Genomic DNA, 22,485 nt, shown 5'->3' on the forward strand with positions numbered 1-22,485 from the left:
CGCAAAGCATCTTGGGAAAAAATCGATCAGCAGGCAGCAATAGATTTCAACATGTCTGCCTTCGGCTGTCGATAAAGGAGTTGTTTGTTTCGGCTCAGCAGTAAACCCGTGAGCTCGGTGAAGAAACAAACGACAGCAGGTGCTCATGGCTCAGTGCGTGCAGTCTGTGCAGGAGTTCATCCAGGACTCGTTCGTGCCGATGGTGGCCGTCCTGTGCAGCGAAGATGCGGAACGAGTGACCCGCAAAAACAACCTGAGTTTTCCCGAGCTGCTGCGGCCTTTCTGCCGCCTGACGTCCGAGGGTAAGAGACCTCTAATGATTTGACATTAAACCACAGCGGTACATGACAGATCACTCGAGAGGACCGATGTAAGCAATCAACACAGCAGTTCCTTTACATACACACAGACGGTGTCAAACCCTACTAAGGTCCCTATCTTGACAGCATTCCTGGGCATTGCGAGACTGCTTCCAGGGCACAACCCGAACACTCTCGCACGCGCCTTTGCTGAAGATGTTGTCAAGGTAGTAAGCGCGCTAGGTTTTGAGAAACATCCTCGGTCAAATGACAGGAAGAGTAACGCAGCTTCATCTCATCTCCCTCACCCTGTCCGTGAAATGTGATCTGATTTATCTGTTACAGATCACAGGTTGGCTTAACGTTACTCATATAAATGCGATCACGTTACCATTGAAAGGTCTTCATCTGATGGTTTAACTGACTGTACTACTAGATGCCTTTATTGGGCCTGTGCTGGTAATAGGCATCTTAGTAAACCAGTAGTAAAGTATTCTGGATCATCTTAAGCAATCAGATCTACTGGCTCATCTTACAATGACTCGTGTTGTTTACAGTCGTGCTCTAGACCGAGTAACAAGAATAGATCTGTTTATGTAAGAGCCTATAGCTTCAATAACTTTTGCATCTTACATTAGAGTGCAAACAAATATAATTGCATTATTGGTAGACTTATATATACACTTATAGCATAAACGTTGTGCATTTGAGTTCCACTGAACAGATATACTGATAAATTAATAAATGTATACTAAGACTGCATTGTATGTCACTTTTGACAAGTGTCTGTCTAATGCCTTAATATAATGTAAATAGTAATTTAAGCAGAATTTGAACACGCAACCTCTGGCAAGAAATTCTTCAGAGTCTGCTGAGCATCTGAATCACATGGTTATAGTTATTATCAATGACATGAAGCCATTCTAAAACCATGCTGTTGTCATAAGCATTGTTGTCATAAGTTGTTGGTTGAGTTTCGCTGCTTATAGTCAGCTGTGTTTTTAGATAAAGTGAGACACTGAGACGTTTTTCAGATAATGAGAAAACATGCTGTGTTACAGATTCTTAGAATAATGGTGACACAGATTCTAGTAATTGGTATGAGCGGACTGAATACAGAGCTCTCTGTTTGTGTGTATGTAACTTTGGTCATGAGGAGAGTCTCGTCTCGTCGATTTTTTTTATTTGAAGAGATTCATTTCCATCATTCTTCACTCTAATTTCTCTAATAACTGGTGTGAATTTTTTTCTTTAGAACATACAAAAAGATGAATATTAACACATTAAGTGCATTGTCCGTGTTAAAATTTCTCATTCTATGACCGAACGAGATAATCAAAGTGGCCGAACTGACTTATTTTATGACCGCGACTCTTGTCCTGTGCAGTAAAAAGTAAAATTATGTATATGCATTGTTTAACCTGAGCAACAAATAAAAACCACTTATCGGCTATGATATTATGAATTTAAAAAAATCTATTAACCAATTCAGTTTACACACCCTCTTACTTTATTTCTTATTTTGGTCATGTAATGTTGCCATTCTGCAGGTCACCTGCGTGACCCCAATAACCAGGTGGTTGTGGTGAAGGGGCTCCGGATCAGTGTGACGGGGATCAACACGAAGCCTCCCCAGACCCCAGAACTGCAGAGACTCCTGAGTCAGGCGGTCTCTGTTTGCCAGCCCCCTGAGGGATCACCCTCCAATGTCATCACGGCTGGAGATTACGACCTCAACATAAGCGGTAAGTCCTTGAATAAACGTTCTCTGTTCATCTTATTTTAAGGCAGTCTATTTATGGCACGATTATGTAAAAAAAAAGCTTGAAAAACACAAAGTGAATACAAACAGGAACTGTGGAGGAGACCAAACTTTTACAACCAATAAAGCACTTCTATTATGTATTTGTACACATTGAATATAACTTTACATTATAAATATTCTCAGTTGAACTCTCAGAGTCTAAAAATGCGTAATGTTTTTAGAGTTCAGCCAAATTTTCTGTTTGCTGTTTAAATATATTTAATCTCTGTAAAGTGGTTTAAGTGAAGCATTGAATTAAAAATGTACATGAATTAGCTTTTTTGTTGTCTAGTTGGTCCATCTTTTGCTTTAATGCACTCCATCTGACACAAAACCAAAGTATTCACGTTATCCCTGTATGCCTGGAGAAAAGCATTTCATGTGCTTCAAATCAATGCAACAAATTTGCTTTACTTTTTTCTATATTCCTTTTTTTAGGTTAAAACTTCCTTTCCAGGTTTATGTAATACACTGGCTTTTAAACCACACAGTATAACTGTTTATTCTACCACTGTTTACTTTCTTACCACATAATTTTTAAAACCAAGTTCTTTAAATGTTTAAAATGAGATAAGATTTTAATTTTCTTTCATCTCTCCAACTGATGAGGGCAGTAGTGCCCTTGAGAAGCAGCAATGCAATTGAATCCTATAAATGTCCATGAAATGACCACAAATATTTATCATCATCTTGTTTTTCATTTTTCTAATTTTCTTTCTCCCCCAAACTTGACCTGTGGATGAATTCTTGGTAAGAGCTCTGACCCTCATACACACCCTTTTCTTTGGTGTGTATGTGAGGTCACGGACACGTGTGCTTTACTGTGCTGTTAACCCTTCTAAGAGTGTTTGGTCACCATGTCTGTTCACAGAGCTCAAGAACCCTTAAGTAATAGCACTGCTATGTACCTTACTTTGGTCAGGCTAAACAAACAGCAGCACCATATGCACAGGATTGTGGGATATCAGTGTCACTGTAGGATACATCTGTGCTGTCTGAATCTGACCAAATGAAGGTGTCTTCGTTGACAGGATGTGACACAAACACTGGATTTCATTGAGGCCATCCTGTCTTTGTGTACTTCCTGCAGAATCAGCAGCATTTAGACTTTGTACTCCATTTTACTCAGGAATGTGTCACATGGCATATTTTCATTTTTGTAAAATAATGTAATTTTTATTTATTTATTGTACTTTAATGTATATTTTTAATACAGACCCCTACAGTGTTTTCTTGCAATGTGAAGGGGTTGAAATAAATATGTACATTATGCCCTAAAATAGTCATTACAGTTATACAGTATTTTAAGATTAATTTCAATCCGTGTCTAAACTAATTGACTAATTGAGACTGCTTTGTAAACCTGCATTCCTAGCTCTAGTTTAGGACTGTGTTTTTAAGAAGTTTACTTTTGCTGATTTAGAAAAGTCGGATATTCTACATACCAAGGTTTACTGCATTTTCACTTTTAAAATCCCTTTTGGCTGCGTTATGCTTCTGTGGTTCCTGTAAGTGGCTTTTAACCAGACCGGCTCTCCTTTGCCTTCTTCTCTCAGACCGCACGGTCAAAGCGAGCGTTCCCTGGTACTCTGACTGGAAAGAAACAATCACCCAGCTGAGCTCATCCAAGTACTATACAGGTATTCCCTTCCTAACCTGTGCTGAGAGCGTGTCACTCTCAAGCCCAGCTCCATCAGTCGCAGAACCGTCGCTAAACCTTCTTTCATTTCCAATCCAGCTTTCTCCACTTTCTAGAGATGTTGGTGGTGGTCCGTTAGCTTGATGTGTGTGTGTGTGTGTGTGTGTGTGTTTGTGCGTGTGGCCTTGTTTATATCTCTGTGGGGACCTAAACCTGAATGCACATTAACTCATGGGGACACGTGGGGACCAAAAATGAGGTCCCAATGGGCAAAAAAAGCTTACAAATTGTACAGAACAATAATTTGTATTGTTTTATTTATCTAAAAATGCACAAAAGTTTTATATGATCTTTAGGTTTAGGGATAAAATATTAATTTTTGTACTTCTAAAAATCATTACTCCTATGGACCGTCCCCACAGAGATAATAAACCAGATGTGTGTGTATGTGTGTGAGAGAGATTAAGATAAAATGACTCGTTGGACTGAAGCTCACACGTTTATGTTGGCATTTGAAGATCCGGCCATTTTTGTGACAAATTGAATTTTGTAAAGAGCTGTAGCGAATCAAACAATTGTTTTGTCTAAAGTTGTTTGAATATGTGGGTGAGCTTTTTACTTCAGCTAGTCATTTGACCTCAAATATGTTCTTCCCTTATAGACTTTAGTGTCCTTCCTCTCAGTAGACTAGCTGTTCCTTATTCTATGAAGTACACATCAATTAACTTGCATTCTGTATATAAATCATCTCAAATCCAAGAAGTCCTGAAGCATATTTCTGAAATATAATTTTTACACCTCAAGCATCAACGGACGGAATGGAAAATGATTGCTTAAAAGGAGATTCATAAATATCGTCCCTGTCTGCTATTGGTCAGGCTAACAGATAGTCCATATTCCATTTTTGCTCAAACAAACAGCAATGTTTTGATCGTCTATACATTTTTCAGATATGCAAAAAAATGTCTCGCTTAAAGTTGTCTGCATATTAAGCTGGCAAATTGATTGTAGTTATCATTGTTTACTCACCCTCATATAATTTCAGTACTGTATAGCTTTCTTCTGGAGAACACAAAATAACATAATTTTAAACGTTTGTAACCAAACATTGGACCCAATTGACTTCCATTTATGGACACAAAACCACTTAAGCATTTCTCAAAATGTCTCTTGAGGTTCCACACAAGTTTTAAACAACATGAGTGTGAATAAATGATGATAGAATTTTTATTTTTGAGTGATCTCTATAAACGTAACAACATTACACACATAACCTTTAACTCGGTTAGTCAGTTTGATTTAATGTATTGATTTTTTTCAGTATTAATATATGAATGCGTTCTGGAAAATTGTTTTAAACTTTTAGCTGTCAGATTTCTGTTTACTTTCTTTATTAAAGATACAAATAGTTTGTGGAATGGCCTAGTAGTGAATTCATAAAAAAGGCGCTGTGCACTGTATTTATACTGATTTAGGGTTGTCCTTGAGACTTTAAGCAGATGCATTTATTAGCAGTATGTGAAGTTATAATGTGTTGAGGAATGGGTGTTATTACTTATTGGAAGTATAGTACACCCAAAAATAAAATTCTGTCATCAGTTACTCTTGTCATTTCAAACCTATATGACTTATTTCCCTAAGAACACAAAAGAAGATATTTTGAAGAATGTTATTAACTGGCCCCCATTCACTTATATTGGATTTGTGTCCATACAATAGAAGTGAAAAGTTGCCAGTGCTGTTCGGTTGCCAACTTTTTTCAAAATATGAAATAAAGTCATAATGGTTTTAAATGACAAGAGGGTTGGTAAGCGATGAGTGATTTTATTTTTAGGTAAACTATCACATTATTGCGGCTGCAGATTTGACTCTGTCTTCAAACTTCACATTGCTCATCACACATTCTCTATGAAGATTCACATTAAATTTAATGAAAAACTGCCAGAGTGAAGTAATTCATGCCTTGACCTTGTTTTCGTGAATTAATCTGTCACACCAATTGATTGAGATGAAATGTCAAGGAGCTAATGAATCTTCAGGGTGAAAATTAACCCATAATTTATTTCTACATCGATTGAAATGGTGAGTTTGGCTGAGAATGAAGATTTGTGTACAACGCTCCTACACATTCTGCTGGATCCATAACTCTTGTAGAAATGTATGGTTGAATTTTAAAAAGATTTTGACCTTATTGCAGCACAATGTGATGTTCATTTATATTTTTTCTGACTGTGAAAATTTAACTAGATACAATGGTGGGAAATCAAAAGTAAATTGGTTTTTTTTTTTCTGTCAAATATGTATGTCTTTGCACACAGTTTTTTATTCTTCCTTCTATTTTACAAATCACCAGATCTGTTTTGTATTGTCCTACAGTGAAACGTTTCCAGTGTTAATTTAATCTGTTGTAGTTTGTATGTTTTTCTTCTTGGCTTTCGTATTATGTTCCTCTTCTCTTCCGCCCACAAGGCTGGTTACGCAGCCTTTAATAATTATGTCTCTGAAACAAGACAATATATCTTTGTGTGTGTGTTTATCTTGTAGCAACAACACCATGGTTTGAGACCTACAGGGAAAACTTTTTCCAGTCCATGCCTGCCTCCGAGCACGAGTTCCTCAGCCACTACCTGGCCTGTATCCTTCAAAACACAAAGAAAGAACTCTCTTGTGTCCTCTCGCGTCCTCTCTTGCTCTCGTTCTTTCTCATAATTGTTCTGTTGCTCTCTCCTGTCTTCTTTTTACTTCTTTAACACTAAGGATGCACCACATTTTCAACATACATTTTTTTAAGAAGTCAAAATATATAAATACTAAAACTCGACAAATATAGAATTTCTGGCCTATATTGTACCAGTAAGCTAATAATGAATGTTTGTCATGGTGATTGACAGTAGACAGTTTTTTATAGACCGGTATATCTAGAATATCGTATATATGTGTCATTCACCATTTAGGACATAATACATGTGCAAACAAGTGGCTGATATGCTCAGGCGCATTTGATTGGACAATACCTTTGTTGAGAGGGTGAAGTAGGGCTGAAAAAAGTTTGTGTTTACATGATATGTCTGTACTGTGCATATAAATTTTGTATTTGATAAAGACATACATGTATACATATTTAGGAAATATTTACATGTAATAATTAAAGTTAAGTAAATGATTATTACTTATATTTACTTATTACTTATATTTTTCTGAGATAAATGCATGTATGTGTAAGTGTTTATAAACACAAAATTCATGTCCACAATACATAGACATATATTCTGTAAACATGAACTTTTATTCTGGATGCGATTAATCGCGATTAATCGTTTGACAGCCCTAGGTTGAAGTGTAGCCAGATGTCGTAGACTTTCTAGTTTTGTTTTTATTGAGCACACTTGTAAGAATGTCAGTTTTGAACGCCTGTATTTTCTAAATGGGGATTTTGTCAGCGCTTAGGAGCATATCAGTATTATATTTTAAATAAAAGGAAAAACTGATTTCAGTGCAAAACGTTCCCCGTGGCTGTAGGTCTCAATCTCTTTCTTGCTCCATCACTGTTTCTCTCTCAGTCTCACTGTAAGTTTTTCCATGTTGTGAGTGAGATTTCCTGAACCGAGCTGCAGGTATGCTGGTGGTGTCGTCGTGTGAGGCGGTGCCCACAGAACAGTTCCTCAAACTCTCGCAGGAGCAGCACAGAATCCAGCACAGTGGAGAATACACCTTCCCCAAATGGTTCATCCCCAACACGCTCAAATATTACGTCCTGCTCCACGACATCAGCGAAGGAGACGAGCAGAGGTGTGTGTGTGTTCATGTACATGTCTCTGTCTGATCGCAAGTGTTACTTACGGTCGTGGCACTAGCTCAACAGACCCATTCCATAATCTAGCTTTGTACTTGAACATTACTGTGCTCTCATTTGTTAAATTAATTTGAAACATCTCGTATAAACTCTGATGTGTAGGTCACACTTAAAAGCTTTCTTTATTGTGTTCAGGCAAATTGTGTCTGTTTTCATGTTTCATTTTGTCACAAATAATTACATATACACATATTACATAAATATTTGTGAGGGGTGTACTCAATGCTGCTGAGATACTGAACATAATTATGTTTTCAGAGGTGTATGAGCTGGAATGAGCTATTTCTGTCTACATACACCACGTCTCCCTTTGCATGGATTTCCTTATTTCTACAGTAACCCTAAACTGATAAGCTGAGAGAAATCTAGAGAACCTAAATTCAAACATTCCTTCAGCAAAGAAGTGAAGCCACCATGGTGCTTTGAAAGGAAATGGTGTAGTGAGGAGTTGGTTGCAATTTGCAACTTCACCACTAGATGCCGCTCAACTTCATTCGCTTGACCTTTAATCTTAATGTCAGGGTGTGATATTACTTCAGGTTATGCCAAAGACATAAATAATACCTCAAATCCATATAAACCATATCAACTTTGATAAACTTTTATCAAAGGCAACCACCCATCAGACAGGGACAGTCTTGCATGTCTGCTCGACCTTATTGACTTCTGCCATTATTACCTTGAATACTTTGATTACTGAAGTGGTGCAGAAAGTTATTTTGTTTGAAAGCATTCGGTAAAAAAAAACATTCTTCTTTAGAGTAACTGATGAATCATCCAAAAATAAAATTCTGTTTTATTACGGAAATAATTGCTCCCCCTCAAGTTCTTCAAAACCCAGGATTTTTTTGCCCTGGAAAACAAAAGTAGATGTAAGGCGAAATGTTGGTGACTGACATTCCCTATTCACTTTCATTGTATACTTAAAGGTGGCATGCAAAGGTGTTTCATGCATTCTGACTTACTTACAATTTTAAACGTGCTGTCTTCTCATGGTTGACATGCTCAACTTGTCTAAAAATGAGCTGTACGTATGACATAGTATTTCTGTGATCGATACACTCCCCCAGCATTTGTGTAGGTTTTGGAAAGGTTTTTCCAAACATGAAAATCCAATTTATCTTAGTCCTTTATTGATAAATTCCCGGCAAGGTGAAAGAAATAGCCCACCCACGCGTCAACCGACGAGCGAGACCCACTTACCATCAAGATTGGCTGCGCTGCGTCAGGATTGGCTGCGCTGATTCAGGATTGGCTGCGCTGCGTCAGGATTGGCTGCGCTGCGTCAGGATTGGCTGCGCTGTCAGGATTGGCTGCGCTGTAGGCCTTCACCCTGTTACTCTTAGGTGTGTGTTTGTGAACATTTTATTGATGGGTGTTACATAAACGGTGTATATAATGCTGGATTAGAGATCGTTTGAAACTGATGGATGGCGCTGTCCCAGCGCTTAAAGATGCCGGACATGAATCGCACGCATTAAGTGAAACTTAGTCATATGTCTGTGTTTTGTTGGCAATGGGTGCGCATGTGCTTTAGTTACAACCCACCCATCCCCCCCGCACGCGTCGTCGTATGTTTTCGGAAATAATCCTACAGCTGTATCTGTCTTTTATAAATGTGATCAAACTAAAGACTCTATTCTATAAGGACTCTAGATTAACATGAGATATGCAGAAACCTGTGTCAGTTATGGCCATATAGGAGCAGGGTTAATGTTTTCACTCTCTCTGAAAAAGAATTTAAGACTTATTCCAGTCAGCTGAGTGAATGCATTCAAATATAGAATATTGCTGTCAGGTTATTTATTCTCCACCTCCTTCTCCTGAGATTTTGGCATCTAGATAAATTGCCAGTCACTTAATTTGTATTCTGCATGGAGCTCTGAGGTCTGATGATAGAAGACGATCATATATATTTATGATATGTGTATAGAACAACTACTGATGTCAGTGTGTCTTTGTCAGGGCGGACTCTGTGTATGAAGATATGAAACAGCGATATGGTCCTCAGGGCTGCTATCTGCTGAAGATAAACTCCCGGAGTGATGCCACGGGTGCGGATGAACAAATGCCAGACCCCTGGAGTCAGTACTTGCACAAGACCAGCATACACAACCCTGTGAGTACCACATCCCAGTGTAGGGTCAGAAAGTACAAACACTGGTCGACCATCAGATTGGAGCTCGGAGTTTCTAGAGCTTTTTTTCAAAACAAATGTGTGCATGGTGTATTTCAGGAGCTCTACGAAGAGTCTGCAGTAAACAACGTTGTTGAAAATAATGTTGGCGCTGTGGAAGATGGTCTCGATTTGGCTGCAAAAGGTTTGTGCAGCCTTGTGTGAACTCCATTATCAGGGATTTTATCTGTAAAGCTCGGATTAATATGACTATTCCGTAAAGGTTCACCTAATGTTAATTGAATGTCCCGCTGGTGTTTACAGACATCTCCAAGTCGCATCCTCTGCAGCTGGACCAGCCCACTGATACTTGTTACCCTGGCAACAACCGCAGTCAATCCGCTAACAGCGTGGATATGACAAGACCACAAAAACAGAGCAGCGTGACCCCTGTGACCCCTCGCGGGACCTGCCTGACCCTAAATGACCACGACCGCATCCGGCAGTTTCTCCAGGAGTTCACCTTTAGAGGGTTACTGCCACACATCGAGAAAAATATACGGCAGCTAAATGACCAGGTGCACACACATCTCTAGTTCATCCCGCATGCATTTTTTGACTTTCTTCTTTATTCAGTAAGTCATTAAAGTAGTTCTTGTCTGGCTTGCCATATTTACTATTAAAGGGATACTTCACCCAAAAATGTAAGTCATGTCATCATTAAATCACAAACCTGTATACATTTCTTTGTTATGTTGAACACAAAGGAAGATATTTGGAAGAATGTCAGTTACCAAACAAATCTCATCCCCCATTGACTCCCATAGTATTTATTTACCCTACTGAATTAGATTTGTATGATTACTGACATTCTTCCAAATATCTTCCTTTGTGGTCAGCAGAACACAGAAATTTATACAGGTTTGGAACAACATGAGGGGGAGTAAATGATGGCATATTTTTTGTTTTTGGGTGAACTATCCCTTTAAACCACCTTTTAAAGCTTTGTTACAGTACTTACATCACATCCATGGTTGGTTGGATATTAACTGAAGGGACATTGGTCCCAAAAGCCTGTGATTGGATAAATATATGTGTAGTTTAAGATATTCAGGGTCCTAAAATTTGCGGTCAGTTTTCGAACAGCAGAATAACTTGAAAATGTATGTACATTATCTGTATTTGCTAAAAGTTACACTTGCAATTAAGATGGCCTCAGAACCGTGGTTGGCTTCTTACATTATACATATTTAATTCTGGGTGTCTGTACGATGATAATTCAATCCACCCTCTTTTTCTATGGTTTAATATGCACTTCTTGGCATTCTTGCATTAGTTTTGTCTACACCATAGAACAGTTCTGTTCGGTTAGCAACTTTCTTCAAAATATCTTCTTTTGTGTTCTGTGGAAGAAAATTAGTCATACAGGTTTGACAAGAGGGTGAGTAAATGATGACAGGATTTATCACTTTTGAGTGAACTATCACTTTAATTGTTTTCACTTCCAAAACTTATGCATTATTTCTGCAATATCCGCACAACACCTATGTGTTCCTTAATTTATTTCCTTTACATCTTTTTTTTAGCTCGTGTCAAGAAAAGGTCTGAGTAGATCTCTTTTCTCTGCAACTAAAAAGTTGTTTGGTGGAGGGAAGGTTCCAGAAAAGAGTATTGCTGATTTAAAGAACACCGCAGGGCTGCTGTAAGTGACCAGAGTACAGATTTAGACTTATGTATTCCCGTTTTATATGACTCATCTGATTTTTGACCTCTGTGATGTCAGATATCCCTCAGAGGCTCCTGAACTTCAGATCAGAAAGATGGCGGACCTCTGCTTCCTGGTTCAACACTATGAGCTGGCCTACAACTGCTACCACACTGCCAAGAAAGACTTCCTCTCTGACCAAGCCATGCTGTACGCTGCTGGATCACTGGTGAGATCAGTAACCCTTGCTGCATGGCTCCTGTTTCTGCTGACGCTGCTTCTGTGGGTTATCAGATTTATTCTGTCTGAACTCTGTACCCATTTATGACGGTTTGCCTGGTATCCATCTCTACAGGAGATGGCTGCAGTTTCGGCCTTTCTCCAGAGCGGGGCGCCCAGGCCGTTCCCGGCACACTACATGGAAACGGCCATACAGACCTATAGAGATGTGTGCAAGTAAGAACATGCATTTAGTTTTATAGCCTTTTCTTTGACATGAAAAATGTCACTGCAATGCTAAAAGAGTGGAAGACTTTGCAATGCTTATGGCCGATAATTTACATTAAGGACAGTCTACTGAATCCAAAAAATAAAATTCTGTCCTCATTTTGTCAAGCCATATGACATCCCCATTTAAATGGACAAATTGATATCTGTATCTAAGTAAGATCTGAACCATTGTAGTGCCTGTCCCTGAATACCTGTATAATTGTGTAAGTGATCTGAAAGTGTCTTATGGTCTCAGTTTCGAACGCAGCAATAAAGTCTAACAGGACTAGATGTGGACCTTTATCTTATGCTATAGACAGGTCATTTGTCATTAAAACGAGTGCAGTTTCAGTGCTATGAATTGTGTATGTCATAGGGTTGTTCTGATTGACGATACTATTGTGTATCGATGATAGTCAGACATTTAGGCGATAGCTGATTCCTTAGACGATAGTTGGTTGTTTGCCAATAAATGTAAAAAAGTAATATTACCAACGTGTATTGCACATTTCTTCGTTCAAGAGAGCTTGCAATGCACACTGCTCTGGCTTTTCCTCGCACTAGAGAGAGTTTATATTGTGCAGGGTTTGAGTTATCAGCGAATGAGAGCTTGTAATGTGCCCAGGAATTGCTATTCGCGTGAGGGTTTAATATGTTCCAGTTAGTAACAATAAAAGCCTTTTTAAAAAACTTTGTTTTATTATCTTATATTCGGTTGATTGAATTTAAGGCTGTCAAACGATTAATCTTACATAATATATGTCTGTGTACTGTGCAATTAATTAAGTATTAATCACGATTAATCATTTGACAGCCCCATTTAAATTAAAGTTTAACAAATAAATAATACAAAAAATGAGCAGGTGTTTCTAAACTTTTGACTTGTAAGGTGTGTTTGTATTGTCTATGACATTGATTTATGTGTGTTTGTGTCACAGAAACATGCTCCTGGCTGAGCGGTGTTGTCTTTTAAGTGCTGAGATATCAAAGAGTCAAGCCAAATATTCGGAGGCTGCCACACTCCTCATCAAGATGACCAGTGAGGTGAGCACAAATCCCTCAAAGCTCACATCTAAACAGTGAACAAGAATTTCTAAATCCAATATTTTTGTAGCTCTTGCATCACCAAACAGAACTGCAAAAATAGTGATAATTCCTAAATCTTTTTACCAAAACTTGGCACTGCATCATTTTATGAACCAATAGTTTGGGGCACTAATGGTTGGCATCTAGAGTTTTGTGGAACTATGTTAAAGAAGAAATTCCCTGCGTTAAAAAGGTCTTGCTTCACACCAGTTCTTTTTATGTATAATATAGTATACATTCAAGTCACTTTACATTCCCCATGTGACTTGCATGTTTGTTGACATATGATACATTAACAACCGCAAAAATTATTTACTCAGATGTAATAAATTATTGTAAGAACAGTATAACCACGGTGATAAAGACATTTATAAGTAGGGATGTAACAATTCACTCAGCTCACGATACGATTCACGATTCTGATCTCATGATGCAACATTTTTTTACAGAATGAGTTGAGCCAAATTATAAATGAACAACTGCCTTTTTTATTATTTCTCAAATGCTAAACATTTCTTTGTAAAAAAACATTTATTTTGTCAAATAATAAAAAAAGCTTTTTTATAACAAATTCCAAATTATATAAAAATGAAAAAACGAATAATTTAAACAAACTAAGACTGTCTGTGCTTTTCCTAACTTTAACTGTAAGAAATATCAGCATATCCAAGTTTGCAGGAAACACAGCGACCCCTGATGTTCAAATCATGTATTGCGATTCATTTTACATCTCAACCGACTTGAATTGTCACATATTATATTTGATTTTTAACCAGCTCACGGTGAATCTTTATTATTTTATTATAATTGTTTTGCTTGGTGATGCTACTTCATCCTGCATATGTATATGTTGTCCTCTCTGACAGGACTGTGACCTGCGAAGTGCGCTACTATTGGAGCAGGCAGCTCACTGCTTTATCAATATGCGCACCCCCATGGTGAGGAAATTCGCCTTCCACATGATACTGGCTGGTCATCGTTTCAGCAAAGCTGGACAGGTACAATCACGCACGGGAACAAACACTCCTGAAAATGAAACATTTCTCCTCATCTCCATGGTTACCTTAAAGAGATCATGGAAGTGTAAACGTACTTTATCTTTGACTCTGTCTATCTAATTATATTTAATTATGGCGCCTCAAAGCAGCTAAACCTGCAATTATGCATTTTTTCCTTAGACATAATGGTAAATGCTGTCTTAGTTGCAAGACACTTCGGATATAACCGTCATTGCAGCAAATCATCTTGGCCATTACTTTCACATGGTCAGCCTTTGAGTGATCACATGGTCAAGACAACTGTCACAGTGACTTATAGATCAGTATATTACTCATACTGTACATTTCTTTCTATAATACTCACTTTTATTGTGTTTCTTTAAATTATAAACCTACTGTTTTGAGTTTATGCCAAAATATTTAATGAAAATGCAAACAGTGCACCTTCAATCCTGCAATGCAGAGATCATGGGTTCCTTTCAAAAAGAATTCATAGCTAATAAGAAAATATATATTTTGAATGCAATATAAGTCGCTGGGGATACAAGCATCTCCCGAATACATAAATCTAAAAACCTTCTTATCCATATTGGATATGAGCAAGCGTTTATTGCATTCATCCATTCTTCTGCCATTATTCCAGGCATGAGTGTCGGCCCGTAACATCCCACTGGAAATGAGAGAGCTATTGGCTCCTTTGTGTTTGTTGCTTATGGCCATGAATAAAACAAAAGCTGACCGGATCTGAGAGAAAGTATGTTTAGCTGGGATCATCGTGGTCGCACCGTCATTGTTCACCTGGAAGCTGATGATATTTTAACAGCTATGTTTGCAATGGACCGTCACAACATAAAAACTGCAACCAGGGACAGAAGCAGATTTTTTCTATAGGGACAATATTGTGCGATTTAAGGTCCATTTATGATGTTCTTTAGGGAAATTAATTTGACCTTTAATCTTAAAGAGACACATTTTGGTTACTTTGCCATTAAGACACATATTTAGAAGTACTTGAATGTCCATTCGTGTCTGTCTGTAGCAACCTTTTTGTAAAACCTGCATTACATTGCAACAAGTGTTTGAAACGGGGAATTACCATTATGTGTCAATCTCTCTCTTTCTAATAGAAGAGGCATGCACTGAGATGTTATTGCCAAGCGCTGCAGGTTTATAAAGGGAAATGCTGGACACTAGCTGAGGATCACATTAACTTCACCATCGGTCGACAGTCCTTCACTCTCCGGCAGCCAGAGAACGCAGTGGCCGCCTTCCGGCACATTCTCATCAATGACAGCAAACAGTCGGCTGTACAGCAGGCGGCTTTCCTCAGGGAATACCTCTATGTGTACAAGGTCAGCAATGCACACATCTGCAGGTGTTGCTTTTGGTATTTCAACACGAAATGAAATTTATTTATATATGTATTTTATTATTTTAATACGTGATCACTGCCGTTCTAGTGTAACAGTGGACAACTTATCAGTAGGGATGTAACGCTTCACCATGAGCTGGTTGAAAAATCGATTATGTGAGGATTCATATCGTTTGAGATTTTAAATGAATCGCGATACATGTTTTGAACAGCAGGGGACACTGTATTTACTGCAACTTTGGGAAACGTGGATATGCTTATATTTCTTTAAAAATATGTAGAAGCACTTCTAGTTTTTTGGGAATATGTTTTAAAATTGCAATATAGTTTTGTTTTTTTACATCAAATACATTTTTTATTTACCAAGAAATGCAATTTGAGAAATAATTAAAGGGCACTAGTTAATTTCTAAATTGTCTCAACTCATTTTGTAAAAAAATAATCGTGAATTAAATCACATCGTAAACTGAGTAAATCGTTGCATCCCTACTTATCGGTTACGTCAAGAGGAAGAAAGGGCTGTCCAAATATAGCATTTTAAAATTTCTGCACAAAGTTTATACAGTAATATAATGCTGGTGAACATTAATGTTTAAAAAGATTATGGCAAATAGAGCAAATAACATCTGTAAAAGTTATTATTATGAGATATTATTATATATAATAATGTTATTGTTGTTATAGTACGCCAACCAGAATTTAATACGCATTTATTTATTTGCAATTTTAGTTTCAATCTAAAATGTATAATATATCAAGGAAGCCATTTTCTTTAGGGGTGGAAGAACACGTCGACCCATAATTTATTGCCTTGACAGATGCAACGTGACATTTTAACATTTTAGAAAAGGTATATTTTCAATGTTATTTATAGTTTTGGTCCAAACGAGGTGTTCAGTGGATTCAAGGCTTTCTTTATAGTCTTCTATATTTGTCAGTTGTTTGGCATAATTGCAGTGCACTAAAAATGGTTGCTTGCCGAATATTGCCTGTGTTTTCAACGGTTGCTATAAGAATTCATTACGATCGACTAAACACTCAATTCTTAAAAGTTCATGGCATAAACTTAATAATTAATTGTTGTATCCTAACTTTTGATGCATTCGTGAATGTACATCGGTCTGTTACTGCAGGGACATTTTCATGCCTCTAAACATGACGCTTTACCGGTCATTTGTCGGTCATATGGCCTCTTGGGCGGACCTTTTCAAAGACAGCGGCGATAAGTTGCTACGCGAGACTAAGGTGCATGTGATGAGGAGAGTCTGCTTGTCACAGTGAATAAAGTAATATTTTCCCTATATATTTCATCATTGAGGATTTCTTAAAAAAAAGTTTAAAAATCTTGTCTCGTTCTCGTGAACCCAGTCACGTATCGTGACACAATGTCTCGTATTTGTTTTGTGGTTTGTTTATTTTTTATTTAAAGTTGTTGAACGCTCGCCAGTTCCCGCCTCCTTCTTCCCATTCCTTGAATTTGTTACAGCGTTCATCATGTGTCGCAAATGGAACGCCTACCAACATTGCTGGATTATGGTTTACAGGTTATATATTATAGATAGAGATGGCGGGATTTCACCTCACCAGTTTGAGCCCGAGTCTGACGAAGAAACATCTGAAGACGATAGTAGATATTAGATAGACGATAATAGATTGAACAGTTAAATTAGCTGGGTTCATAGATAGATGAACAAACAAACTGTAATACACCAGAAATAACGGTACCTATTAACGTTAGCGTTATATGCATTAGCTAAACACAGACATAAGGTACATAAATATTTCTTAAAGTTCAGACAAAAATCAAGTGTCACACTTACAGGTTGTGATTCGGTGGAGCTAACAGGTCCAAATAAGGTTGGTATATCCCCCTTTCAAGGATAGTCTTCTAACATATCCTGCAGAGAACGTGCCAAGATTATTGAAGCAATCTCCGGTGAATTAACACGCGCACAGTAAAACCCTGGGGTTATACTCATTTGGTGTCATTTGAATATGAATTGAAACCATTGTTTCCTCAGAAGTTCTTCCTTTGGTAGTTTAAATAAGACGCACTTAATTTCACAACGTGGAAAACAGGTTTTAGATGGCACTCGCATCACGAACGACAGTGTTTTGGGGGAGTAGAGAGTGAAGTTTTCGCGGCAGTCGCAGCAAAACATAGGCGGTTAGAGACACTTCCTTTTTTACAAGCCAATAACACTGTTATTTTATTCACCTTAGGACTTACATCTTGGAGACTGCTTACTTTCAAACACCGCAACATAACACAATACATGAAATGTAATTTTCATGATCTCATCCTACTTACTCTTTAAAGTGGCATTGAAGTTTATGACCTTTTGACCTTGTTTCCTCAGAGCATGAGTCAGTTATCCGGCGAGGCCTCTCTTCCTCAGCTGCCTCTGCCCTGCCTGCACAGCTCACAGACGCGTGTGTTCTTCGGCCATGAACGCAGACTCGCTGAGGGTAAGCATTTCCAAGTTATCATAAACATAGTATCCATCTCCTTTTACCTTTTTCTCTTTCAGACACACACACACACACACACACAAGTATTAAATGTATATTTTACCCAAAAAGAAGGATTCATGCATCCACATGTTCCAAAGTTGTATGTCTTTTCTCCCTGGAAAACCATTACAGGATGTCCTGTCCTTGGTAGTCCACATTGAAAGCATCACAACCAAACCATTAAACATGATTTGTGTGAAATATTTACATTAAAGACATTTTCACACATTGCTCTTTAAAAAAGTCATTGTGTTGCTTTAGGAGACTTCGACTTTTGCACACACACTGACATTTTGAGGCCAGAGATAATGACCTTTTTTCCATCATGCCTCTACTGAAATGAAGATGAACACAGGACCATTTAGGTACACAGAAAGTAATTTCCAGAGAGAACTTCAAATGACAATCAAGAGATGAGCAGTTTCGAGGAGCTGCTCTTTAAATGGCAGAATAAATTACATTTAAAATAAGAGGGAGAAAATGGACTTCCGCATTTTGATATTTGCAACAAGCCCTGCTTCAATTAAAAACAGGCAAACAGAAAAGCCTCCAATTTCATGAATATCACTGAACTCGTGTAAAACGTGGGGAAATATGTGAATGGGGAGATGAAGCCTGCTGAGGTGTAAAAACCTTTTTAATTAAAGTCTTTGCACAGATCTCGCGCTTACACCAGAATGGTGTGCATTGAATGATAAAGAAGCGTACGTCTTGTCTATCCCAAAGCTCCGCTTGCTTTAGGGTCTGAATTCCTAATGTCCTCTGAGTGAATCGGCTGATTGGACGTAAGGGACCTTTTGTTGTGGATTTGTCGAGTTGTAATGAGCACGCGCGTGCATCCTTGATTCCCTGAATCTTCTCTTTTCCATTTTCCTGATTCTCAATAATTTGAGCTTTTCCTGCAGTCTTTCATATTTGTAATCTACATGTATTCCTGAGGGAAGTCATCACCGAGATGAATTTATTCGTTTTCATACCGGTTTTTAAGGGGAAATGGATACAACTGTGGCTAAAAGGAGACGTGCTCTGCTTTGATGTGCCTTACTCACCAATCATCAATTACAGACACGGCCTAGAGTTCAGCAAACATTCTCTGAAGCCTTGCTCTGTGGTGTACATATTAAAACAAAACAATTAAAACAAATATATAGGTATGTTAAGTGGATGGATGGCACAGTTTTACATTTTGATGTTTAAAGCAATTTCAAAGAGAATTTCTTAGATTTTTTTCTACAATATAATTACAGTATGCAATGCATGCACAAATCAAATGACTTTTATGACCTGCAAACTAGTTTTTCAGAGAGCGGGGATGATTTGGTGATTTATAAAATCCCCAGGTGCCATATTTGCAAATACAAAAGACACAAACAGGCAACTTCATAGAGTAGGGCTTAAAGTTTTCCTGGCACCGTCCCAGATCTCCGGCTTGCGGCATTTGACTGCGGAAAAAAAGATTTGTAAAATATAACATTTAAAAACAGTTCATAAGTTAGCCTACCAATGATATGAGAGGAACACGGCTATCGCTCTCAACCAAACCAGAGCCACCGAGAGAGAGAGTCGCGTCAACTCCGTTGACTCCAATGGAACAGTTTTTTCACAGCAATGGCGGTTCATGGAGGCTCTCAATAGTTCGAGAAAGTTACTAGTTACGGATTGAGCTCTGACTAAACAGACCAACCGAGGTAAACTTTTAACCTATTTAAAAACGAAACAAAAGTTAAAGAAATACAACATTTAAAGAAAAAACACAACTTCCTGGAACTATCTGAAGGCTCCATGAATCACGTGACGCTCCAGTGTTTTGGACTTCCGTTGGAAGAACGCTCTCTCTCTCAATTGCTCTGGAGCGTACATTAGCAAGCAAACAATCGGCAGGATAGAGAGTACGTTTATAAAGCCTAAACGGATGGCAGCTTTAAAGTCCATTATGACAAGCACAAATTGGAGACGGTGAAATAAAGATCGATAACTTTGTGTTGTTTCGGCAAATCATCTAATCAGATCTCCGCTTCCACTTCTGTGCATCAGTTACATGACATAAATCTGCCTCCACTAATCATTATAAAAAAAACAAGCTCAAAAAGGTGATAACTTTTGCTTTTCTGAGAGCTCATTTATGCATACCTGCTTTGACCAACTGTGATCTCATTACTATAGCTGTGTCTATACACTATGCACTTAAACAATGCACTATGCACTCAACCATCAAGTATATGAATTTCAGAAAAGAAGTATAGTCTTGAATACAATACCAAGCGGTTTTATACTAACCGAAAGTATATCGGTTTCCCAGAGGAGCGTCAAGGGCGTCAAACGCACACCACAATGCGTGTGAATACAAATATACTTGTGCATTGTTTATTTAATTTAGTTTTCATCTATTTTGCCCAGCACTACTTTAGTCATCATCAGAGTGTACCGTTATCACTCTGCAGGAGGGTTTTGCTTGAGCAGCATCTGATAGCCCTGCATCCCTTCCGCTACGTAAGCGAAACTGCGACCATTGAGTGCGTGAAGTGTCCATAGTTCCACACTTCCTATTTTTCGGTCGAAAAAGTGCATCATCTAGGTACTTACAGTGCACTTCTTTTTTGAGGATTTTCTATTTGAACAAACTACTCACACTATATATACTACAAAATAGCAAATAATACTACATAAGTGCACCATTTGGGACTCACTTTATGTGTTGTGGATGTGTCTCGTGCCATATCATCACCATTAATTACTATGAAACTAATTATTACTAATTTCTAATGATTAAATTACTACTAGAGCAAAAAATTGTTTGAGTACAAAATTCATCATAGATCCGGTCACTTTATTTTGCTTTCAAAATACCACCCTCGATAGGCCAAAAAATGTGAGCCTTAAATTCACTCCCCACATGCGGTTCATGTCCGGCATCCTTTAGCGTTGGATCGGCTCCATATATCAGTTTCAAACGATCTCCAAACCAGCATTATATCCACCGTTTATATAACATTCATCATCCAAATTCAGTGAACAAACAAACACCTGAACTTCACGAACGTATGCTCTCTTTCTCTCTCCTCCACACAAGTGAAAGTGACGTCTGCACATGTTGTTTGACAAATAATCTTGAGTATGTGTCTGCTCTCACAAGCCTGCAAAAAGTAAGTTCAGGCTAAGGATTTTTTTGCTTTAGCCCCTGTTAGCGTCATGAATTCAATCAGTCCCTTTTTGGCGCCCTAGAAAGGCACTGCTGAAGGGGATGCAATGCAAAGTGTCGTCGTTTTTATTACTCCGTTTGATCCAAACGGCTAATTATGAGATAACCAATTGCCAATCTCCCTTCAGAGTTCCCACTTCAAAAAACTGTAGATTACCGCTTATATTAAATAATTCTTGCACAGACCAATCGATTCGCTTCAAAAGACATTAAAGGGATACTTCTCCCAAGAAACAATTTCCCTATGAGAGAAGAATGTCATATTCACAGAGGATGCCTTGAGGGTGAGTAAAACATTGGGAAATTTTGTTTCTTGGGTGAAGTATCTCTTTTATATGGCATCAGAAGCCGTACGGTTTAGTTTGATGTTGATTGTTTGTGCTTTTTAAACTTTCAACGACATGGTACCTAAGAGGTTGATTGCCTCAGATCTCAAGATTGTCCGAAGGCGAGTTAATTAACAACAAATGTTCATTTTTACGTGAAACAACTAGGGATGGAAGTTAACGATTTCCGGTTTAATGGTTTTCTGTGATAATAACATCCCATGGTTAGTAGTACTGCGTCATATTTATATTACCGTTGGACTGTTCCAAGTGTTATTGATTGAAAAACCCTGTCCAGCATCAAACAAAGTTATCAAGAGTGTAACGTAGATGCAATATGAAACGTAACCTTAAGGCTGAGTTTAATCTGAACTAGGAAACTTTTATCTCATGCCCCCAACGTGCCATGACTATTATCCATGTTATTGATTCGATGAATGAACAAAAGTACATTTACAGCGAAACGTAATATTAATATTAAATTTTCTTTACTTTTTTGACATTTCCAGAACATGTGAAAAAAATGTGATGATATTGACAATCATGATAATGTTGTTTACTATAATCGTGATCTGACATTTTAACACCGTTACATCTCTAGAACCAAACCCCCCGTTTTAAAAGCGATGAAACTATCACTGTATTTTAATATATAATTGTGCTGACCATGGCTAGGTGTTGGGATCATTGTTGTTTGCTTGATATATAATAGTAGTAAAGCATTTTTTCTGAAGTTGTGTTTGAAAGTTGCGAAATAGCAATTTGGTGTTTAATATTTGCGTATGAGCTTCACTTTGGTCATACGTCATGTGATTAGCTGCTGCTACTGTAGATGTCATTTGGTGCACTTAGAAAGTTGTGCAGGCAAAACCATTTTGACCAGCAAATTGTGGCTGGTGAGAGTCAAAGTTTTTGTTAGTTGGAGCAAATATTGTATTTTTTCTTGTCAAAGTGCAACAGAATGCATAAATTGAATGTAAAAAAACATTTTCTAATATGAGAGGATGCCCCCAGACCACCCAACAGGGATTCAAATTGTATATACGTCAGCTTTTTCACCTCTTCAGATTCTGTTAAAACCTTTC

At 37.9% G+C, this 22,485-nt stretch overlaps 1 protein-coding gene across 2 annotated transcripts in view; it reads left to right on the forward strand.

Annotated features, from left to right (window-relative positions):
* The window catches only part of trappc8 (trafficking protein particle complex subunit 8), a 46,697-nt gene continuing 24,212 nt past the window's right edge, over nt 1-22,485 (forward strand). The window contains exons 1-15 of one of the 2 annotated variants that reach the window (XM_056764247.1): nt 1-302; nt 1,850-2,044; nt 3,660-3,743; nt 6,287-6,376; nt 7,357-7,531; nt 9,561-9,714; nt 9,832-9,916; nt 10,036-10,289; nt 11,298-11,413; nt 11,495-11,645; nt 11,772-11,872; nt 12,844-12,949; nt 13,858-13,989; nt 15,117-15,341; nt 17,722-17,830. In XM_056764247.1, the coding sequence (XP_056620225.1) occupies nt 146-302; nt 1,850-2,044; nt 3,660-3,743; nt 6,287-6,376; nt 7,357-7,531; nt 9,561-9,714; nt 9,832-9,916; nt 10,036-10,289; nt 11,298-11,413; nt 11,495-11,645; nt 11,772-11,872; nt 12,844-12,949; nt 13,858-13,989; nt 15,117-15,341; nt 17,722-17,830 (2,134 nt within the window). In that variant the 5' untranslated portion in view covers nt 1-145. The remainder of the gene's footprint in view (nt 303-1,849; nt 2,045-3,659; nt 3,744-6,286; nt 6,377-7,356; nt 7,532-9,560; nt 9,715-9,831; nt 9,917-10,035; nt 10,290-11,297; nt 11,414-11,494; nt 11,646-11,771; nt 11,873-12,843; nt 12,950-13,857; nt 13,990-15,116; nt 15,342-17,721; nt 17,831-22,485) is intronic. The other variant, XM_056764248.1, reaches the window with a different exon arrangement.

This window comes from Triplophysa dalaica, chromosome 13 (assembly GCF_015846415.1).
Source record: "Triplophysa dalaica isolate WHDGS20190420 chromosome 13, ASM1584641v1, whole genome shotgun sequence".
Classification (NCBI taxonomy): domain Eukaryota; kingdom Metazoa; phylum Chordata; class Actinopteri; order Cypriniformes; family Nemacheilidae; genus Triplophysa; species Triplophysa dalaica.